A 17,885-nucleotide genomic window follows, 5' to 3' on the forward strand; every position below is an offset into this window, starting at 1 on the left:
AGGTCACCCTCCAAAAGCATACAACAAAATGAAGGAGCTCTAAGCCCTGGTTGGTGTGGCTCAGGTGGTTGGAGTGTTGTCCTGTAAACCAAAGGGTCACAGGTTTAATTCCAGGTCAGGGTTCATGTCTGAGTTGCGCGTACGGTGCCAGTAGAGGGGATGTGAGAGGCAATAGATTGATGTTTCTCTCTCACATTGATGTTTCTCTCTGTCTCTCTCTCTCTTTTCCTTTGCCCCCACCCTCTCAAAAAAAAAGAAGAAATAAAGAAAAAAGAAAGCCCCTCTCTTTGAATAGGTAGGGCTCCTGTACTGTTGAAAACTCTTTTCATTGTTTAGATCTTACCTATTTAGGTAGATCATATATGCCTCTAATCTAGAAAGCCATCATATTTATATTTTCTGTACTGAGTCCTGAGTTACGCACTCTACAGGCTCTCAATAAATGAATATAAACTTATAAAACACAACTAAAAATAATTTTTGGAAGATATTTACCAAATGATTTTTATGAACAAAGTAAAAAGTTCTTCCTCTTTTTTTTAAAAAAAGATTTTATTTAGTTATTTTTAGTGAGAGGGGAAGGAAGGCAACCATCAATGTGTGGTTGCCTCTCGAGTGTCCCCCACTGGGGACCTGGCCCGCAACCCAGGCATGTGTCCTGACTGGGAATGGAACCAGCAACCCTTTGGTTTATAGGTCAGTTCTCAATCCACTGAGCTACACCAGCAAGGGCAGAAAGTTTTTCCTCTTAAGGTATTTGTTATTTTACCAGGTAATAGTAACAAGATATAGCCTTAAATACTGAATACGATAGTAAGATAGTAATTCCACTCTACAGTAGTTAATGCTAGTCATGAAAACTGTTCACAAATTAATTTGATTTTGATAGTAATTTGGCTATAAGATGACTGACACTTTTAAAATAAAACATTGACTTACCTACAATATTGCCATAAAAGCTGTAAGAACTGATCCTGGTTATGTTAAAATGAGTATTATCTTCAGGAAATTTACAAAAATATTATTAATTCCATATTAGATTAAGGACCACAGTTCAGATATATTTATTCCGCCAAAAGTCAACCCACAAGAATTTACATTTACACCAATAAATTGGAGCAATTTTTCACATTTTTACTTATAGAATGTCTTTGAGAAGGCTTTATTCAATATTTAATGGAAATTCAATTAAAATCAGTAGGTCCTGGGAATAAAAGACAGAATAAGATGAGGTTCCTAATGCAAAAAGAATTTCACAATCTAACCAGGGAAACGATATCAGATATGGTTGATGCCCTATAACAGATACTGCTTCCCTCTTTGGTGTCTGAGCAAAACTGGGGTTCTCTCAGACATGCACTCAGGGAAGGTGCATCACTCTCTCAGTTTCTCTGGGATAAACTGAGGTCAGTCAAGTCAATCACATTCTGCCAGAAAGATGTTCCTCCCCAATAAATGAAGCCAGCCATAGCTTCATGTCTTTGGGTTCATTTGTACAAGGAAATGAGTTGCTTGAGATGTAGTCATCACCCTGCAGCAGGTGGTAAAAGGCCTGGAGACTGACTAAAAATTAACTTACTAAGGATAGAGGGGGCAGAAAATGAAAAAGCCCAAATCCTTACCTGCCACTGGGGTATAGCACCTGCCTTGGCAAAGCCGCCCTCCAGACTTGCTGATATTTTAATTAGTTAGTGACCTATTGTATAGTCTGTGGAGAAGCTTTAAGGAGAAGCTGTCACAGATGATACAAGGGATAGGAGGAGATCAAAAGGCAGACACAGGTGACAAGGAATTTTAAACAAAGGAATCACAGAAGCAAAGGCATGGAAAGGTAAAAGAAGTCCGTGGTATGCTTGGAGACTAGCTCATAAGCTGAAGGCTATTTACCTTTATATCTCCGGTGTCTAGCACGGTGCCTGGCACATAGTATCAATAATCGTGAATAAGTAACTCACAATGAGACTGGAAAAGCAGGTTAGGGCCAAATTGTAATAGGCCTTGTGTGCCATGGAAAAAAAACACAAGACATTTCAAAGACCTGTGGAAAACAGAAAATTAAGCCACACAGTGGATTCTCAGATTTATTAGCACTAGATGAGGAAGACTCACAATGTCATGTAGGGGTAGAGATATCTTTCTGACACCATTCCCCATGTTCTCGGTTCTTGAGTGGGTTTCCTATACCAGCACTATGGCCAACAGATGACAAATAATGAGTAAAGGTGAAGAATAACAGCACTTATGCTGCTCTGAAGTGACTAAAATCTTTATCCACTTTATCATTAACTTGTAGAGTCAAGAGATGAGGAGCTCTTACTTGTTGTGAAAATGGTTGTGGGGATCTGCTTTATGTAGTACTTCGGTGCAGGAATTACCAACAATAAACATTTTGTGAACTCCTATTCTGCCTGTTGCTAAGTGGTGGTGTTTATAGACATGTACACCATGGTCCTTCCTGATCCTTCAGCAGCTTGTAAAATACATGGAGAGAACAAAACTTGAATTGAGTTGACCTAGAATGGAGGACCAGACAGTAGATGATATAATTGGAGGTGCAGACTGAGTGAATTTATCAAAGACATGAATGCCAGGCAAACCAGAGAACACTTCTCGTTCAGATTAGAGAGGACTGCTTCCTCTGGATGATTAAATATATTCACTGGTAGCCTTGAACACTATCAAATTATCAGGAAAACTATGAAAGTTATTCACGGAAAAGACAGTTGAAACCACTTAAAAATTGTTTTACTTGCAAAAGTGAGAGTAACTCTTCACAGTCAAGTTATCTTGGAAAATTAGACTGATTTGTCATATTGGAAAAGTAAAATGGAATTTAAAAAAAAAGGTAAAACCTCCCACACAAAACAGAAACCAAAGGAAATGGGGAAAATGCCCAAGACCAAGGGATTGACACCATAGGGATTTAAGCTAACCGCCATGGTTGAGCCTAGTGGAAACCACTTACACTCTTATTTTTAAAAATCAGTAAAATAAGATGTTTGCATTAAATAAATAGTCTCCAGGAATCCTTCAAGTTCTAAAATACTATGATTCCTTACCCTTATAATTTTGCTTTATTCATCCTATGAAATTTCAGAATTCATATGAGAGGAGGCAGGATTTTCAGATGACAAGGCAATAGGTGTTTCCATTAAGTGGCCATGTCCAATTGATACCATGGTTTTCATAAAGGGATAAAATATAATTTGAAAAGGGCTGAGTGTTTAACATTCTTTAAGTCACTAGGTGGAATCAATCAGAGTTCAATGAGGCCTTATATTTCTAAACTTTTTCTTGTTCCTTAGAAGATGTTATTTGAAAAAACAGTACTTTTTTTAACTATCTAGAATCTTTCAGCTATTCTAAACAGAGAAATTGTTCAAAGAAGCCGTATCTATCTTCTATGCAATTGGAACAATGATCAGCTAGAAGAAGAGATAGAATCCACTGTTTCCTAATAATCAAAGATTATTTTTGTTAGTCTGGTCCATTGACAAATTAATTTATGATTCCTTTCAAAAACAATGTTTTTCTATAGTATTCTCCATGACAAATCAGCCATAGTTCAAGGCAGTCCTTCATCTATATAATTAGAGGACTAGGCTAGATATCTTTTATAGTGTTCTAACATACTCTATTATTGGTATGTTAACAACAAAAATAATAATAGGACATTGTAGAGAATAACAGAGGGATTTTCACTCATTACCTTTGCTGATAATAAATAAGCATAATTACAATAAAAATTTATATTATGAGTACTTTTAATATCTTTCTTTTGGAGAGTGGAATGTGTTATGAACACATCAATCACATTACTCTACTAATTCTGGCAACCTCACTGTGAGGGAGGAGGCCATAGCTTCTCATAGCCACCAGCCAGGAGGGGAAAAGGTACATATGCTTATAGTTAACCCTGGATTTTCCTTCCTTTGACTAGGAAATAGGTGCACTTCACAAATGACAAACTATCTTTTGAATCAATCCTGGTTCTAAAGATAGAAACACAAAAGCCTTTTTTTATGCCACTAGTCACATAATTTTAGACATTCAGGGTGGGGCAAAAGTGGGCTTACAGTTGTGAGTAAACAAAACAGAGTCTATTCTTATATTATTATTTATTAATTATTGTATTATTTTATTGTACTTGTGTCCTCCTTTGGGATGTATTATTTATTGTGTTATTTTCCACATGAACAGCTGTAAACCTACTTTTCCCCCCACCCTGTATATACACACAATTTAAAAAACCTTGATCTTTATTAAAATTACTTGAAAGAATAACTTCCTGATACAAACCCATAAAATCAACATCTAGCTATAGAAAGGAAAATGCTAAGACCATGAAAAATCCCACCCAGTAAGAGTTAATTTCATTACATGCTGAAACCATAAACCTGACTTACTGAACTACTTCATAAACCAGTCATTTGTGAACAATTACTTTAAACCATCACGCCATTCACTATCCTGAAAAATACGCTAATGGAATGCTGTACCGGCCCAAAGTCTGCTTATTGCAAACAGTCCATCCTTCCTTGCTGACTCCACAAGCTGTATAAACACGCTGCAATCAAATCCACCGTAGCTCACAGAAATCCTTTCTTTAAGTCATCTACAAAATGCCAATCTAATACAAATACAAGAAAGAGAAGTTCTTATTAACACAATATTTTGTATTTACAGTATTCTGAACAGAGCTTAAACCTGCGCTGGTTATATAAAAGGCACTCTCTCCCGCGCCACCCACAACCCCCAGGCTGACAGCATGCTTAGTTCTCTCATTTACACCACACTGCAATAACATAAAGAAGGGTTTACTATTAATCCAGGTTTTACTACAAAGCGGCCCGTTATTTCTCTGTCAAATACTGGCGAGAGTGCCAAGTGTCTGTCATCCAATTCAGAGGATTAAGTCTTCTTTTATAGTCTGATACTTGTACCAATTTATAAAAATACAGATATAGTTTCTTAAGAGTTGGTCACAGTCTATATTTTGGCTTGGATTCCGGCAGCAGAGGTTGACTATGACAGCTGGCAGGAAACTGAGGGGAGAATACATCCTCCCCCTTTCAGTCACCACATCTCAGTTGCCATAGTGATTAATCCTTAATTGAATGCTGTCTTTGTACATTTCTTTTCAGAAAACTTTAAGTAAACTTAAGTTGAAAACATGCAGTTGATTGAAAAAATGAGGCACACACCACATCACAAACAGGTATAGCTAAGTTTTGCGACATAGTTCCACATATCAAAAGAATAAATTAACTCTAATAAAGGTATTATCAGTTCCTTCAAATACTTAAAATATTTTTTTTGGTCTGAGCTGAACCCTAAATCACACAGGTTTTCTCTTTTGTTATCAGACATCTCATCTTTTCAAATAAGCTGTCTTCAGAAATGGTTGTAAAATATCCAAGTACAATTTAAGGCAAAACAAGCTCTTATTTTATATTGTTTGTAATACTATATAACAAAGGTATAATTAGAAATTTATTTTAGGAGTGATAGGTTTTCATTCAAGACATCTATAAAGTATGTCCCATAAGTAAAAATTATTTATAAAAGTATGAACTACAAGAAACCGAAGGAAAGACAGAAAAGATAGTAGTTATATATATTAGACCTTTTCTTAGTAGGTAGTTGAGTTTGAAAAGCAGGCTCACAGCTTTTGTGATTTTGGTTACCAAGAGTTACATCAAAAGGACTGAAAAATTCTGAAAGGCCACAGAATTTTACCTAGGACTGTGATATGCATTACCTCTCTTTTGTAAGTTTCCCATTTGGTATGTTCCCATGCAATTTAGTCGAAGGCTTTAACTTAGACTCAACTACAGTATCCTTGGAAAGTGAAATACTGGCAAACTGTGATCGCTGTCCATCGTGTACTGCCGCCACACAGACACACAGGGTTTGCTTTCTTAGGAAGTGAGACAACACGTGCATCTGGCTGCAGAAGCACATGTGCACACACACAGACCATGGACACACACACACACACACAAAATCGTTCAAATACAAACAAAGGTCTTTAATAAAACTTTGGTGACAGACACGAAGCACTCAGAAGCATTCTCAGTAATCAAAAGATTCTCGATGTGAGTCCCAGATGAAAGACACTGTACTATAGGTGGGAGGTCTGGGGATTTTTGGAGTCTTCAGAAGCAAGAGGTCTGCAAATTTTTCTAACACTATGGATGAGTCTCTTTTGTCTTCATCTGGCTCCTTTTCCCTTCACCTTACTTTACTCTCTCTCTTTCCATAACTATTTTTAATTTTTCAAAACTGCAAATTCACTATTGCCACCCACCACCATAGAGCAAGTTGCAAAACCTTTCAGTGAGTGAGATACATATCCCTAACCAGTGTTTCAATGATTTACTCATTAAGTGTTGAAGTAATACTGACCAGATACGATGAAATCAGGGATTGTGAACATGTTTTCTCAGAAATTCTGTGAGATGGCTTAGAAATGTCATCAATATCTCATCTATGTGAAATATTATTTTAAAAGTTTCTTCAGAAATCCTTAATTTAACCATCTTTACAAATAGTTTCAGTAAAGAGAAAAACATTACCATCTTCTATCTCCCTGACATTACTGAAGTAATATTTAGTTCCCAGAAGAATTATAATGAGGAAAACCCAGAGTATTATGTGTAAAGATAATGCAATAGGACTAGAATGATGGCAAAGTGATGTCTCACTCACTGAATGTCAGTCAGCACCTATGGAGATGCTCTCAAATTAGGAGCAGCCACATCAAATGATGAATTTAAAGAGAAAATAAATCTATTAGCTTTAAAGAAAGGCATTACTAATAACTTCAATTCTAATAGACTATCATAAAATAAATTATAAAGTACTAAGTGGCTTTCTATTTTCATAAGCAAAACTTAATGGTCACACACAAAATTTTAAAAAATACTCTTTAATGAGCATTCTTGTTTTTTTTTTTTAAAGGGAGTCCAAAGCCCCAGATTCGCTAGTACCACGCACTCTTTCATTTATAGTTAAAAGTGGCTGCATACAACAGTTTCTGGACTTTTCTTTGTTGATCCCCGGGGTCAACAACTCTAGGGGAATTAAAAGACGGGCTTACCCAGTGGCAGCGATAACGACACTTATTATTACTCACTGGGCACTATGGGTGTCAGGTACGGTTCAGAGTGTTTTATAGGCATTAATTCAGTTTTTGTAGAAACCTTTTGAACTAAACAGTATAATTACTTGTATTTTAAACACTGGGAAATGGAGGCACAGAGAAGGCACGTACCTTTTTCACTGTCACACAAGGGTTATGAGGGAGAGCTAGAATGCAAATTCTTTGACAGTCCATGCCATAGGCTAGTTATACCTATCGAAATTCCTTCTGCCTCTGGAAGATTATAGAGTTCAACAAATTGAAGATAGACTCATTATATATATTTTTTATTTATTTCCAATTAATATAAAAGGAAAAAAGCATGAGGTATGTCTTAGGGGTTATATTTTTATGTCAAAAATAAAGTAGCTTTAGTTTTTGACATCGGTGAAAAACTAAGAACATTACAACTAGGTGTGATCATTATCTATTTTGAAAACCCTGATTTTCATATAATAAACAAGACCTTTCCTGTTTAGTGGTAAGTTTATAATGTTGTTCCTGAGTAATTTTTGTACATAGGTAATACATTACAACTTTCAAGGTGTTAAAGTACAGCTATACTATTTACCCAATGCAGTCAATGGATAGGTCAAACCTGATAGGCTGCATTTTATTCTGTTGGACTTTCACTGTATCAAGCATTGATTTGAAGAAGTCAGCCACTGAAATGAGCATGTTCACACACACAGTTCCTGGCCTGCTTGCTCTGGTGGCATGAGATTGGGCCTCCTGCTTAATGGCTTTAAAACGTCCCTAAATATGTTATACCAGCAATGATTTAGTCATGAAACAACAAATTTCTTCCCATTCCCTGAGAAAGATGAACTAAGTTGGTCTATGTGTGATGGTGGAAATGCATGGCCTCAAAGGATGTACTAGAAATCCCAGGAGAGGAAACTCCAATTTGTTTCCTGGCAAGAAATATCTTATTATGAATATCACTGTGAAGAAACAAAGTTTCTGATAAGGTTGTGCTGCCCGCCTTGAGAACGTTGGGGCTGGAAAAGGCTGACAACTATTGGCATTGCTAACACAAGGGTAGAGAAACTCCACTCTGTTCTCCTCGCTCCCTGCCAATTAAAGACAAAGTGAATTTGCAGCATTTTCATTTTTACAACATTCCTTGAGAAGGTTCCAAAGGGACTTTTTATTGCTCCTATATCTAAGGGTTCCTTCCCAGGTCCATTTTGGGAGAAATTATATGCCTGTAAAATTCTTCTCTGAAAAATATTTCAATAAAAGCTAAGGCCTAATATCCAGTTAAATTATTTCATTAACACCTACTACAAAGGTTTTCCAAGCTATCTTACTTTTTTCCCTTTAAAATTTGTTTGTTTAGGAAAGAACATTTACAAAAAAAGCTAATAAAACTTGGCTATCTCTTAAAAAATATGTTCTTTATTCTAATAAAGCAAATTTCTAGCAAACCCAGTATATTTCTGCCAATCTTTCCCAGATAGCTCCTACAAGGTAGTCGAACTGTAGAAATGCTGTCTACAGTGTTGGTTGCGAGACAGTATATTTCTAGAATATAAAAAAGCAGCATGACTTTTCATGAGTTGAATTTCGGCATTGGCACTTTGGATAACATTAAAAAATACTGCAAGCACAGCCTCTCAAAGTCTGTTATTTCATACATACTATATTAAAGACAACTGACTGTTCACCAGGTCACTCAGTGGTACTCATACAAGATCCTGGAGACAAATTTCCTTCATAGTAAGTGCTAGAAAAGCTCTTCTCTTCTTTAGTAGAGATGGTATTACCACCCCCCTGCACTCCCCCTCCTTTAAGGACAATCATTTAGCTCAGTATTTCTCAGCAGGGTGTTATGGCATTTTGGGCAAAACAATTCTTGGCAAGTAGGATGTCCCCCTCCCCAGCCCACCCCCAGGCCCCATTTAGTATCCCTGGCCTCCAGACATTAATGCCAGTTGGGCACGCAGTCCCGGTGACCACCCAAACTGCCCACACACGTTTCCGCATGCACTAGTTGAGAACACACTAAATAGTTTACTTCCTTTGTTTTGTCTACCAGCAACTCAATCAAATTTGTCCTTAAAAAAATATCTGGGTAAGAACATTATGCCCTATATGTCTGCATTCTAACTTTCTCCCACTCTTCAACTTTCAGTTTAATTTATATTTCCCTTGGTCCTAAATTTCATTTTCTGTTCTGATTTTATTGTTAACACAATCCAAATCCTTTGTTGAACCAGATGAGGTACAAATAAATGAAGAAAGCTGGCAGTTCAGAAGCATTTTCTTCCCTTCATTCTTAAAAGTAATGCTAACTTGAAACTAAGCCCCATTGGTTTGCACAGCATGCATTTTTAACTCCTACACAGAGTGGTAGAAACTATTCCTTACACAGTTAGTTCTTAGGAATTAACAAAGGATAACAAGCCAAAGAGAGAAAATATTTTTAAAACCTTTGATGAAAGTGACTATGTATAAATAAATATCATATTTATATAAAGACTTATTTCTATATAACAGCAATTTAAATGAGAAGAGCCCACAGAAAGTATTTCTTACTCTTAACATTATAAACACCCTTTCACTAAAATAGTAAACTCCATACGAAGCTAGTTTTTGTGTGTCTTCATTTTAGATGAAAAATTTTGGAAGGAAATCTTGTTTTGGTTTTCATTTAACTGCATTATTCCTTCAGATTCCTCATTTCTAGCAAATTTTTATTGAGGGAAACTATTAAGCAACCCAATATTGTTAAGACATTTAGATATTGATTTGTCTTGTACTATAAAACATCTTCAGTAACTACAGTGCTCCAAATAATGTTTTTTTTAAAAAAAGATTTCATTTATTTATTTATTTTTAGAGAGAGGACAAGGGAGAGAGAGAGGGAAACACTGATGTGTCAGAGAAACATCAATTGGTTGCCTCTCGTATGCCCCCAACTGGGGACCTGGCCCACAACCCAGGCATGTGCCCTGATAGGGAACCGAACCAGTGACTTTTGGGTTTGCAGGCCAGTGCTCAATCCAATGAGCCACACCAGTGAGGGCTCAAATAATTTTTTTTAACACTTATTTGTATGTCACTTATAATCTTAGTAGCTGCTTTTGAAGAGGGTACTTAAGAGAAGATCCTGTTGAATAACTTCTGTGAAAACGAGATAAAAACTAAAGATGACAGTACCCTATATGCTTCTTACCTCAGAAATGCAAACAGCTATGTTAGCAGGAAGCTGGGAAAATTGCTTCAATTCAAATACATCACGTGCTGCCCATCGGCTCAAACGATTTTCAGCTTTGCTTGATCCAATCACATTCTGGTTTGAGTGAATGTAAGCCACTTCCTGAACACCATCTAGGAGGTAATTGATGTTTATTAAGTGATGTCTCATTATGATGCAATATGGCTCCATGTATATTTGAGAAATTATCAGCAATACACTAAATGTTATGCTTGTTTTGTTTTTATTTTTTTAATTTTTATTTTTTAATTAATTAATTTTTATTGTTACAATTGTCTGCATTTTCTCCCCATCCCTCCACGCCACCCCAGCCAGTCCCACCTCCCTCCCCCACCTCTACCCTCACTTGTTTTGTGTTTAATCCTCAAGAAAAACATTCAGTTTGTCCATTAACATTATAATAGTCTTTTCAAAAAATTAAAAAGCAAAACCATTCAAATACGCTGGTCTGGGTTAACTTGGAAAGGGCGTTTCCCTTTCATCAACATCACAGCATCTAAGATTAGGTAACAATCTTTAGACTTAAACCAGAAACCAGAGTTTGGCCAACAGAAAAGTCATGGTGGAGGGTCGTTTCTATGAATGTGCTGTTCCAGTTGTTTTTAAAAAAATTATTTACAAATTTAAAGAGCTGTGCTAGCCTCATCTGTTTCTTTAAACATGTACTTGATTACAGTGATGAAGTGGGAGCAAAGGGTTTATGACCAGGGAGTTTCGTTTGTTCAGTTTTACTGTTTATATTCTGTCTTTTTTGTACATATGCCCAGAGAATGTCAAAATTGGAAGCTTTTTAGGAAATGAAAAAAGATTAACTTATAGGTTTTATCTGAAAAAAGTTTAAAGATGGCTACTTCTTTATTGCTTTGTTTCTAGGCACCTATAATTTACTTTTAAGCTCTGGTCATAAAAAAGAAGGCTAGAATTGAGGTCTGTAAAAGCTCCCTCAAACAGCTTTGGCAATGAACCTCGATTATGACCTTCAACACTTGTGCCATTTCAGTCCTGAACCTCTCTCAACCGATATCGCCAATCATGTGAAAACAAGATGTTAAATAAAATGACTGAAAGAACAACTGAGATAATATTCTCCTTAAATTTCAAAACACCAAGGAGTGTATATGGCCACAGTTTAAAACCTTCAGAAGTATTCTTCTATTAGAAAATTTACTAAGATTTTTCTTCATTTTGATGATAGATTTTATGCCTTACTCAAAATAGCACAAGTTTCACTCTAACTATTGATAACCTTTGGACAGTAAAAACAAAAAAAAATCTAAGCTGATTAAAAAAAATAGTTTATACAATAATTCCTCAAACCTAAACTCTAGTTGTAGCACAACAGTCCAGTACTTAGTTACAAGGGTATCAAAATACCTATCACTATGATTAAATGAGACTACTAATAATTGCAAAGGAAAGCTTTATTTGCAAATAAGTTAATCACAATGATTAAGGTTTCTATATCATTGTATCCTTGCTTATATACCAGCTTCTTTCATGTAGCTCTTTGGGAATGAGTCAGACACTTTTGAGCTAACTCTCAACATCACTAAACGGATTCTCTGCACAAGGTGGTGGGAGGGGAAGCAGTTCTTCCATCTTTCTGAATCCTTACTGGAGAACAAACAGCAACTAGAGAGCAGACCTAAAGCCATGGACAGCACTAACAACTAATCAGATGACAAGATATTCCTATGAGCCCTAACAAGCAAGTAGAGAAAACCCAACAGCAACACACTCTGCATGGCATCAGGGTTAATGTTCAGGAAGAAAGAAGCAACAGAATGACATCTGATAGATCTGGAAACAGGAGACCCCAGAATAGCCAACAGGTGATCAGTGGGAAGGACAACGGGAGGTAGCAGTGAATCTGGGAAGGTTTTCTACTCTCCAACACTGAGTGGGTGAATGGGCTGAGGTAAGAGAGCCTGAGGGATTGGAAAAAGCAGCAGCTTAGGAACTTCCCAAACTGACCCACCAGGACCCTCAGGTCAGGGCCACACAATGAGGAAAAGCTCCTGGAGGGGAGTCAAAACTAGCAGGATCCGGGACTGGAAGAACAGGAATGAGGAAAAGAGAAAGTGCAGAGCAAAGCAGGGAAGAGGGATAGAGAGAGGAACATTATATGAAAATCACAAACATGGATCCTTGTGAAGTTGCAAAAAATTTCTTACATTCTGCCTCTTTTAAAAATTCATGGAAAAATTTTCTATGAAAGTAAGCCAGAGGATCAAATCTCATAAAAATTATTATAAAAGAAAGTAAGCAGCAGAATTGATCCCTGCAATGAAAACATGCCTGAATATGTGCTCACAAAACAGATTAAAATCGTAACTGATTTCAAAATGAGGTGAAAAGACTTTCAGAAAATGATAAAACACAGGACCAGCAAAAGAAATCAGAATGAAAATAACTTACAAATGAGTGACAGAACTTAAGAATTAGAAATTAGAAATATTATTTCAGAAATAAAGATGAAACTAGAAGGAACATAAGACAGAATGAACACAATAGATAATGCTTTAAGAGAAACAGAATATTTTAAAAGCAAAAAGAAATGAAAAGATATAAAAAAGGATTTGAGAAAATGTGACAAATTCTGAGGACAGGTAAAGAAGACTGAACATTTGAATGAGAGGAGTCCCTGGAGAAGAAAGCCAAAGCACAGAAATAAAACAAGTAACTAAAAACACTAGTACAAGAAAGTTTCCCTAAAGTAAAAACCAAGTTGAAACTACACTATGAGAATACTGATCCAGAATAACCAACACTGCTATGGACTGAGCATTTGTCCCCCCCTCCCGCCCCCCAACTCGTAAATTGAAGTCCTAATCCCCAGTGTGACCGTATTTACAGTTGCACCTTTGGAAGACAATTAGGTCTTGAGGGCAGGGCCCTAATGAATGGGATTAGTACCCTTACAAGATGGAACTGGAGAGCATTATGCTAAGTGAAATAAGCCAGGCAGTGAGGGACAAATACCATATGATCTCACCTTTAACTGGAACATAATCGACAAAAGAAAAAAGGAAACAAAATATAACCAGAGACATTGAAGTTAAGAACAATCTAACAATAGCCAGAGGGGAGTAGGGAGGGGATAGTGGGGAGAGGGGTTTTCAGGAACTACTATAAAGGACACATGGACAAAATCAAGGGGGAGGGTGGAGGCGTGGGAGGAAGGTGGGTTTGGCTGGGGTGGGGTGGAGGGGTGGGGAGAAAATGCAGACAATTGTAATTGAATAACGATACGATTAAAAAAAAAAGTCAAAAAAAGAAAAGTGCCTTAACCAGGAACCTAACTGTGCTGGCATCATGATCTTAGACTCCCAGCCTCTGAACGTGTGAGAAATAAATGTTAAACCATCCAGTGTACAGTAGTTTGTTATAGCAGCCCAAGCTGATTAAGACAAACACCAAGACACAACCCAGTGAAATTACTGGACATCAATGAAAAGAAAAATACCCTTTGGGCATTAAGAAAACACACACACACACACAAACACAACACTTTATACTAGAAGAAAATAAAACTACATACTTAAAGGACGTAAGAAAGTATGAGCCAAGGATTTTATATCTGGTAAAAATGAATTTTAAGTATAAAAGGCACAAACTGTTAACAAGAATCTCAGGGAACATTATTCTCGTGAGCACTTACTGAGGGATCTGCTAGAAAATAAGCTTCAGACAACCAAAATGACTTGAGAAACACTGCTATGAGAACTAATGGGGAGCACAAAATTGAGAGTTACCTGCAAACCGAGAGTAAATTACGTCTAAGAAGGGGAGACTATGCAATGCGATGTCTGCATGTCCCGGCACTGTAGAGACAGTGCATCCACTGTTAGAATAGGACGAAGCGGGAGAGCACGTTTCCAGGAATCATAAAGTAGCAGTATTGGTATTTTTACTTGTATGACTTTTATATAGTATGGAATAAAACAAATGAGTAATTATGAAACATTATAATTAAATCATTTCCTATATGCTTAAGAACCAGAATTAACATTAAAGATAAAATGGTATACAAATGTAATATAGAAGAGGTTTAGTAAAAACTCTACAGTCTCAAATTATCAATATAAATATGGAAGTATCAATAGAAAGTTATGAAGTATTTCATCATTATACATAAAAGTACATATGTGTAGATAAATATGCCTATAAATACACACATAAACACATACAAATATACTTATGTACACATATAAATATAAACATATGTATATAAACATGTGTGGTATATATGTACACATATACAATGTGTCCACTGAAAAGGCCCAGAAATAATAACCAAGCTAGTAGTAGCGATGATCGTTCCTAGCACAAGTCTGTGGTCTTGAAACACAAGTTCTCACTAAAAGAAACCAAGACTTCTTGCCTGGAACAGAAAATATATGAGCTGATCCTAGAACACTCTGTAACATCAGATAGCAATCAGAGATGACGAGCGTAATGTCAAAGGGTCTCAGGAACCAAAATGCTCACGTACAAAGGCTCTCCACTGTGCAAAGATGAGACAATTGAGTCTCAATAACGATGTTAATTACAATGTATTGAGACCCATTAAATGTATTTCAATCAATTATTCATAATGATTTTTAGAAAGATCATTCCCTCTAGGGATGATAGGGGATTAATTTATTTTACTAAAAACTGGTAAAGAAGGAATTATTTTCCTTGCCTTCTTTATATGAACTGTACCACTGGGTAACAGTAAATGCAAGTATTTCCTTACAGAAGCATTCTAACAAATAAAACAGAAATGAGAGAAGTAGAAAACTGGAGTAGTTTTGCTACTCTGAATGAATAGTTATAGGCATTAAGCATCAGTGGTTGCGAAGAGACCAGTGTCCTGGCCGTGTGGCTCAGTTGGTGAGAGCGTTGTTGGGTACACCAAAGATTGCAGGTTCGATTCCTGGTCAGGGCACATACCTAGGTTGTGGGTTTAATCCACGGTGAGGGTGTGTATAGTAGGCAACCATTTGATGTTTCTCTCTCTCTAAAATTAATTTGAAAAAAATCCTCAGGTGATGTTTAAAAAAATAAATAAAGATAAGCAAACATTTTGCGCCTCCCATAGACTTCCCAAACAGTAACTTTTGTCTTGTCAAAGGGATTTAACCTGAGTTTGATACAGTCCAGATACTGCTCATTTGCAGGAAATATAGAGGGCAGAGGAATATGTTCAGCTGCACCTAAGGAACATAATTAGCAAAATTCAAATTGAGGAAAATTCTGTAGACAGCCCAAGTAAATCAACAGATAAATCATACGGAAATGGAAGAGATGAAGAAAGAATACTATAGAATAAAAGAGATTCTATAAAATTCAAAAAAGAGAGACAAAACTAATTGTAGGGATACACATTTGTGTGATAAAAATCATAAAAATGCAAAAAAGTAATTACTAGAAAAGTTAGAATAGTGGGGCATATGTAGGCGGTCCTGGGGGCATGACAAAGCTCTCTATCTTGACCTGGGTGGTCTTCCCTTTTTCCTGCCACCCACCCAGTTCCTCATTTGTGCCTCAATGTAGCCTCTTGATTGTAGAGAGCTACTTTACAAGCTAATTCAAGAATCTCTTACAGAACTACTTGACTTCACAAAGCAAATACATGAAAAGAAGTTTTCAGAAAGTATCTGCAGTTACCTAAAAATTTATCCATTGATTCATACATCTGCTCTTGATTGACAGCGCTCTCATTTGAAAATTTCATTGGTGTTCTTGGTGCAAAAGTGCTATTTTTCTTATGGCTAGGCAATTTTGGAGAGAAACCAGTTCTATCTTTTGAAGTTTTTGGTCTATGTCTCTGTTTAGAGAAACCGGTGTGGCTAACAGAAAAATCGTCATCTGAGGATGAAAAATCATCAATAGCCTGAGAGCTGCAATCTTCATCTGTTGCATACAGTTGGTTTGCTTTCTTCATTGTTTTAGGAGAAGTGTAAAGTTCCCTTTTATTTTCCTTTTTTCTCTTAAACCTCAAAGAAGTAGTAGCTCTTTGTTTTCTTACACTTGACTTAGAGGAAATTTCAATGTCATCAGACTCATCGCTAATATCACTACTACCTTTTTTTTCCATAATAGATTTCAGGTTCACAGGATTTAATTGTTTTGAAATTAGTATACTTTCTCTGACATCAGTCTTTGTATCATCATCATTATTTGCTATTTTTACAGGTTTTTCTGTTTCAGAATCTTCAAATCTATCCTCTGCTGGCTTAAACCTTACACTATCCTTAGGGAGTTTCTGAGTTGTATATTGTGTGGGAAAGATGACATCACTATCTTCTGATTCTGTGACATTCTGTAAATTGTAATGGTGGTCAGTTGTATTTTCAAAATTTTTATTATCATCAGACTCAGAAGAAACAGTCTGTTCTAAAATCTTTTCACTTTTATCAAAAGTATATTTTTCATTTGGATTTAGGATGTTGGTTAATTTCTGATGTTTTGAAGTAGCAAGAGAGACTTGACTTTTCTGACAACCAACATCTTTGGCTCCATTTGAAAGGCATGTGGGCTGTTCATCAGAACTTTTATCATCAGATGCAGTATTTTCATCACTATCACCAACTGCTTTACATTTTGTCTCAAGCAATTTAGAGAAACCACACTGGAGTAAGGTAAGCTGTCCAGGAGAACCTGAAGCTTTACTTGAGTCAGATGCTTTGTTTTTAGTAGACTTTATTCTTGAGTTTTCCACTGATTCATCATCACTAAAGTCACTGCAGAGACCACATGCAGGTTGTTCCGGCCCCCCGCGTTCTTGGTAGTCAGGCTCTCCAGGCTATATAGGGAGCAATGACAGAAACATTAGACGACATCAGGATAATGACAACACATCTATCATACTGGAAGGGAATTAAACTCGGGCAGAAAATTTGTACAAGTATATTACTTGGTATTTTGTAAAAGTACATTTAATAAACAAATATAAAGGATTTAATATTATAGTCTGGTACACTCTTTTCTCTTTTCAAGTTGGATAACTGTCCAAAATAAATAAAAGTTTAAGCTAAAATACCACATTACCAAATTATTTATAAGAAAAAGACAGAGCCCAATAGTCAGCTTATCAGAGGCAGGGACCCATTCTGGCCTCGAAAGTGAAAAGCACACAACTTATTGCTTACTGTGGTCCAGCAGACATTTCTAATCCTGCTTTAAGAAAGAATCAAATAGGAGTTAACAAACAAAAGAATCACAGCTGGAAAGTGGTTCTAGCAAATTAAAAATAAAAATAAGATTGAATAGGATCTTGACAACCAGAAATAAAATATTGAAGATATTTTAAAGCAAAATTTGGTACAAATTTAAATCCAGTATTTAATTTTTTCAGATCAGTCAGAGCTCAGTGTGTCCTTTAGCTTCCTAAAACTGAGGCTTCATTAGTTAGGAGTTTGGGGGAAGTATTATCTAGCAGTACTTCTGTCAGCATGTGATATTCATGTATTTCTATAAATTTAGAAAAATACTGACTCCATATTCCAAATCAATGGGGTAGTACAAATT

The 17,885-nt window shown here is 36.3% G+C and overlaps 1 protein-coding gene across 5 annotated transcripts in view; it reads right to left on the bottom strand.

Annotated features, from left to right (window-relative positions):
- Window positions 1–17,885, bottom strand: part of ERCC6L2 (ERCC excision repair 6 like 2) — a 207,085-nt gene that overhangs the window by 79,382 nt on the left and 109,818 nt on the right. For all 5 annotated transcript variants that reach the window (XM_045193622.2, XM_045193623.2, XM_053925211.1 and 2 more), the window contains exons 16-17: window positions 16,023–17,160; window positions 10,326–10,480 (exon numbers count right to left, since the gene is read on the bottom strand). In XM_045193622.2, coding sequence (XP_045049557.2) covers window positions 10,326–10,480; window positions 16,023–17,160 — 1,293 coding nt within the window. The remainder of the gene's footprint in view (window positions 1–10,325; window positions 10,481–16,022; window positions 17,161–17,885) is intronic.

Source organism: Desmodus rotundus, chromosome 1, assembly GCF_022682495.2.
Source record: "Desmodus rotundus isolate HL8 chromosome 1, HLdesRot8A.1, whole genome shotgun sequence".
NCBI lineage: Eukaryota > Metazoa > Chordata > Mammalia > Chiroptera > Phyllostomidae > Desmodus > Desmodus rotundus.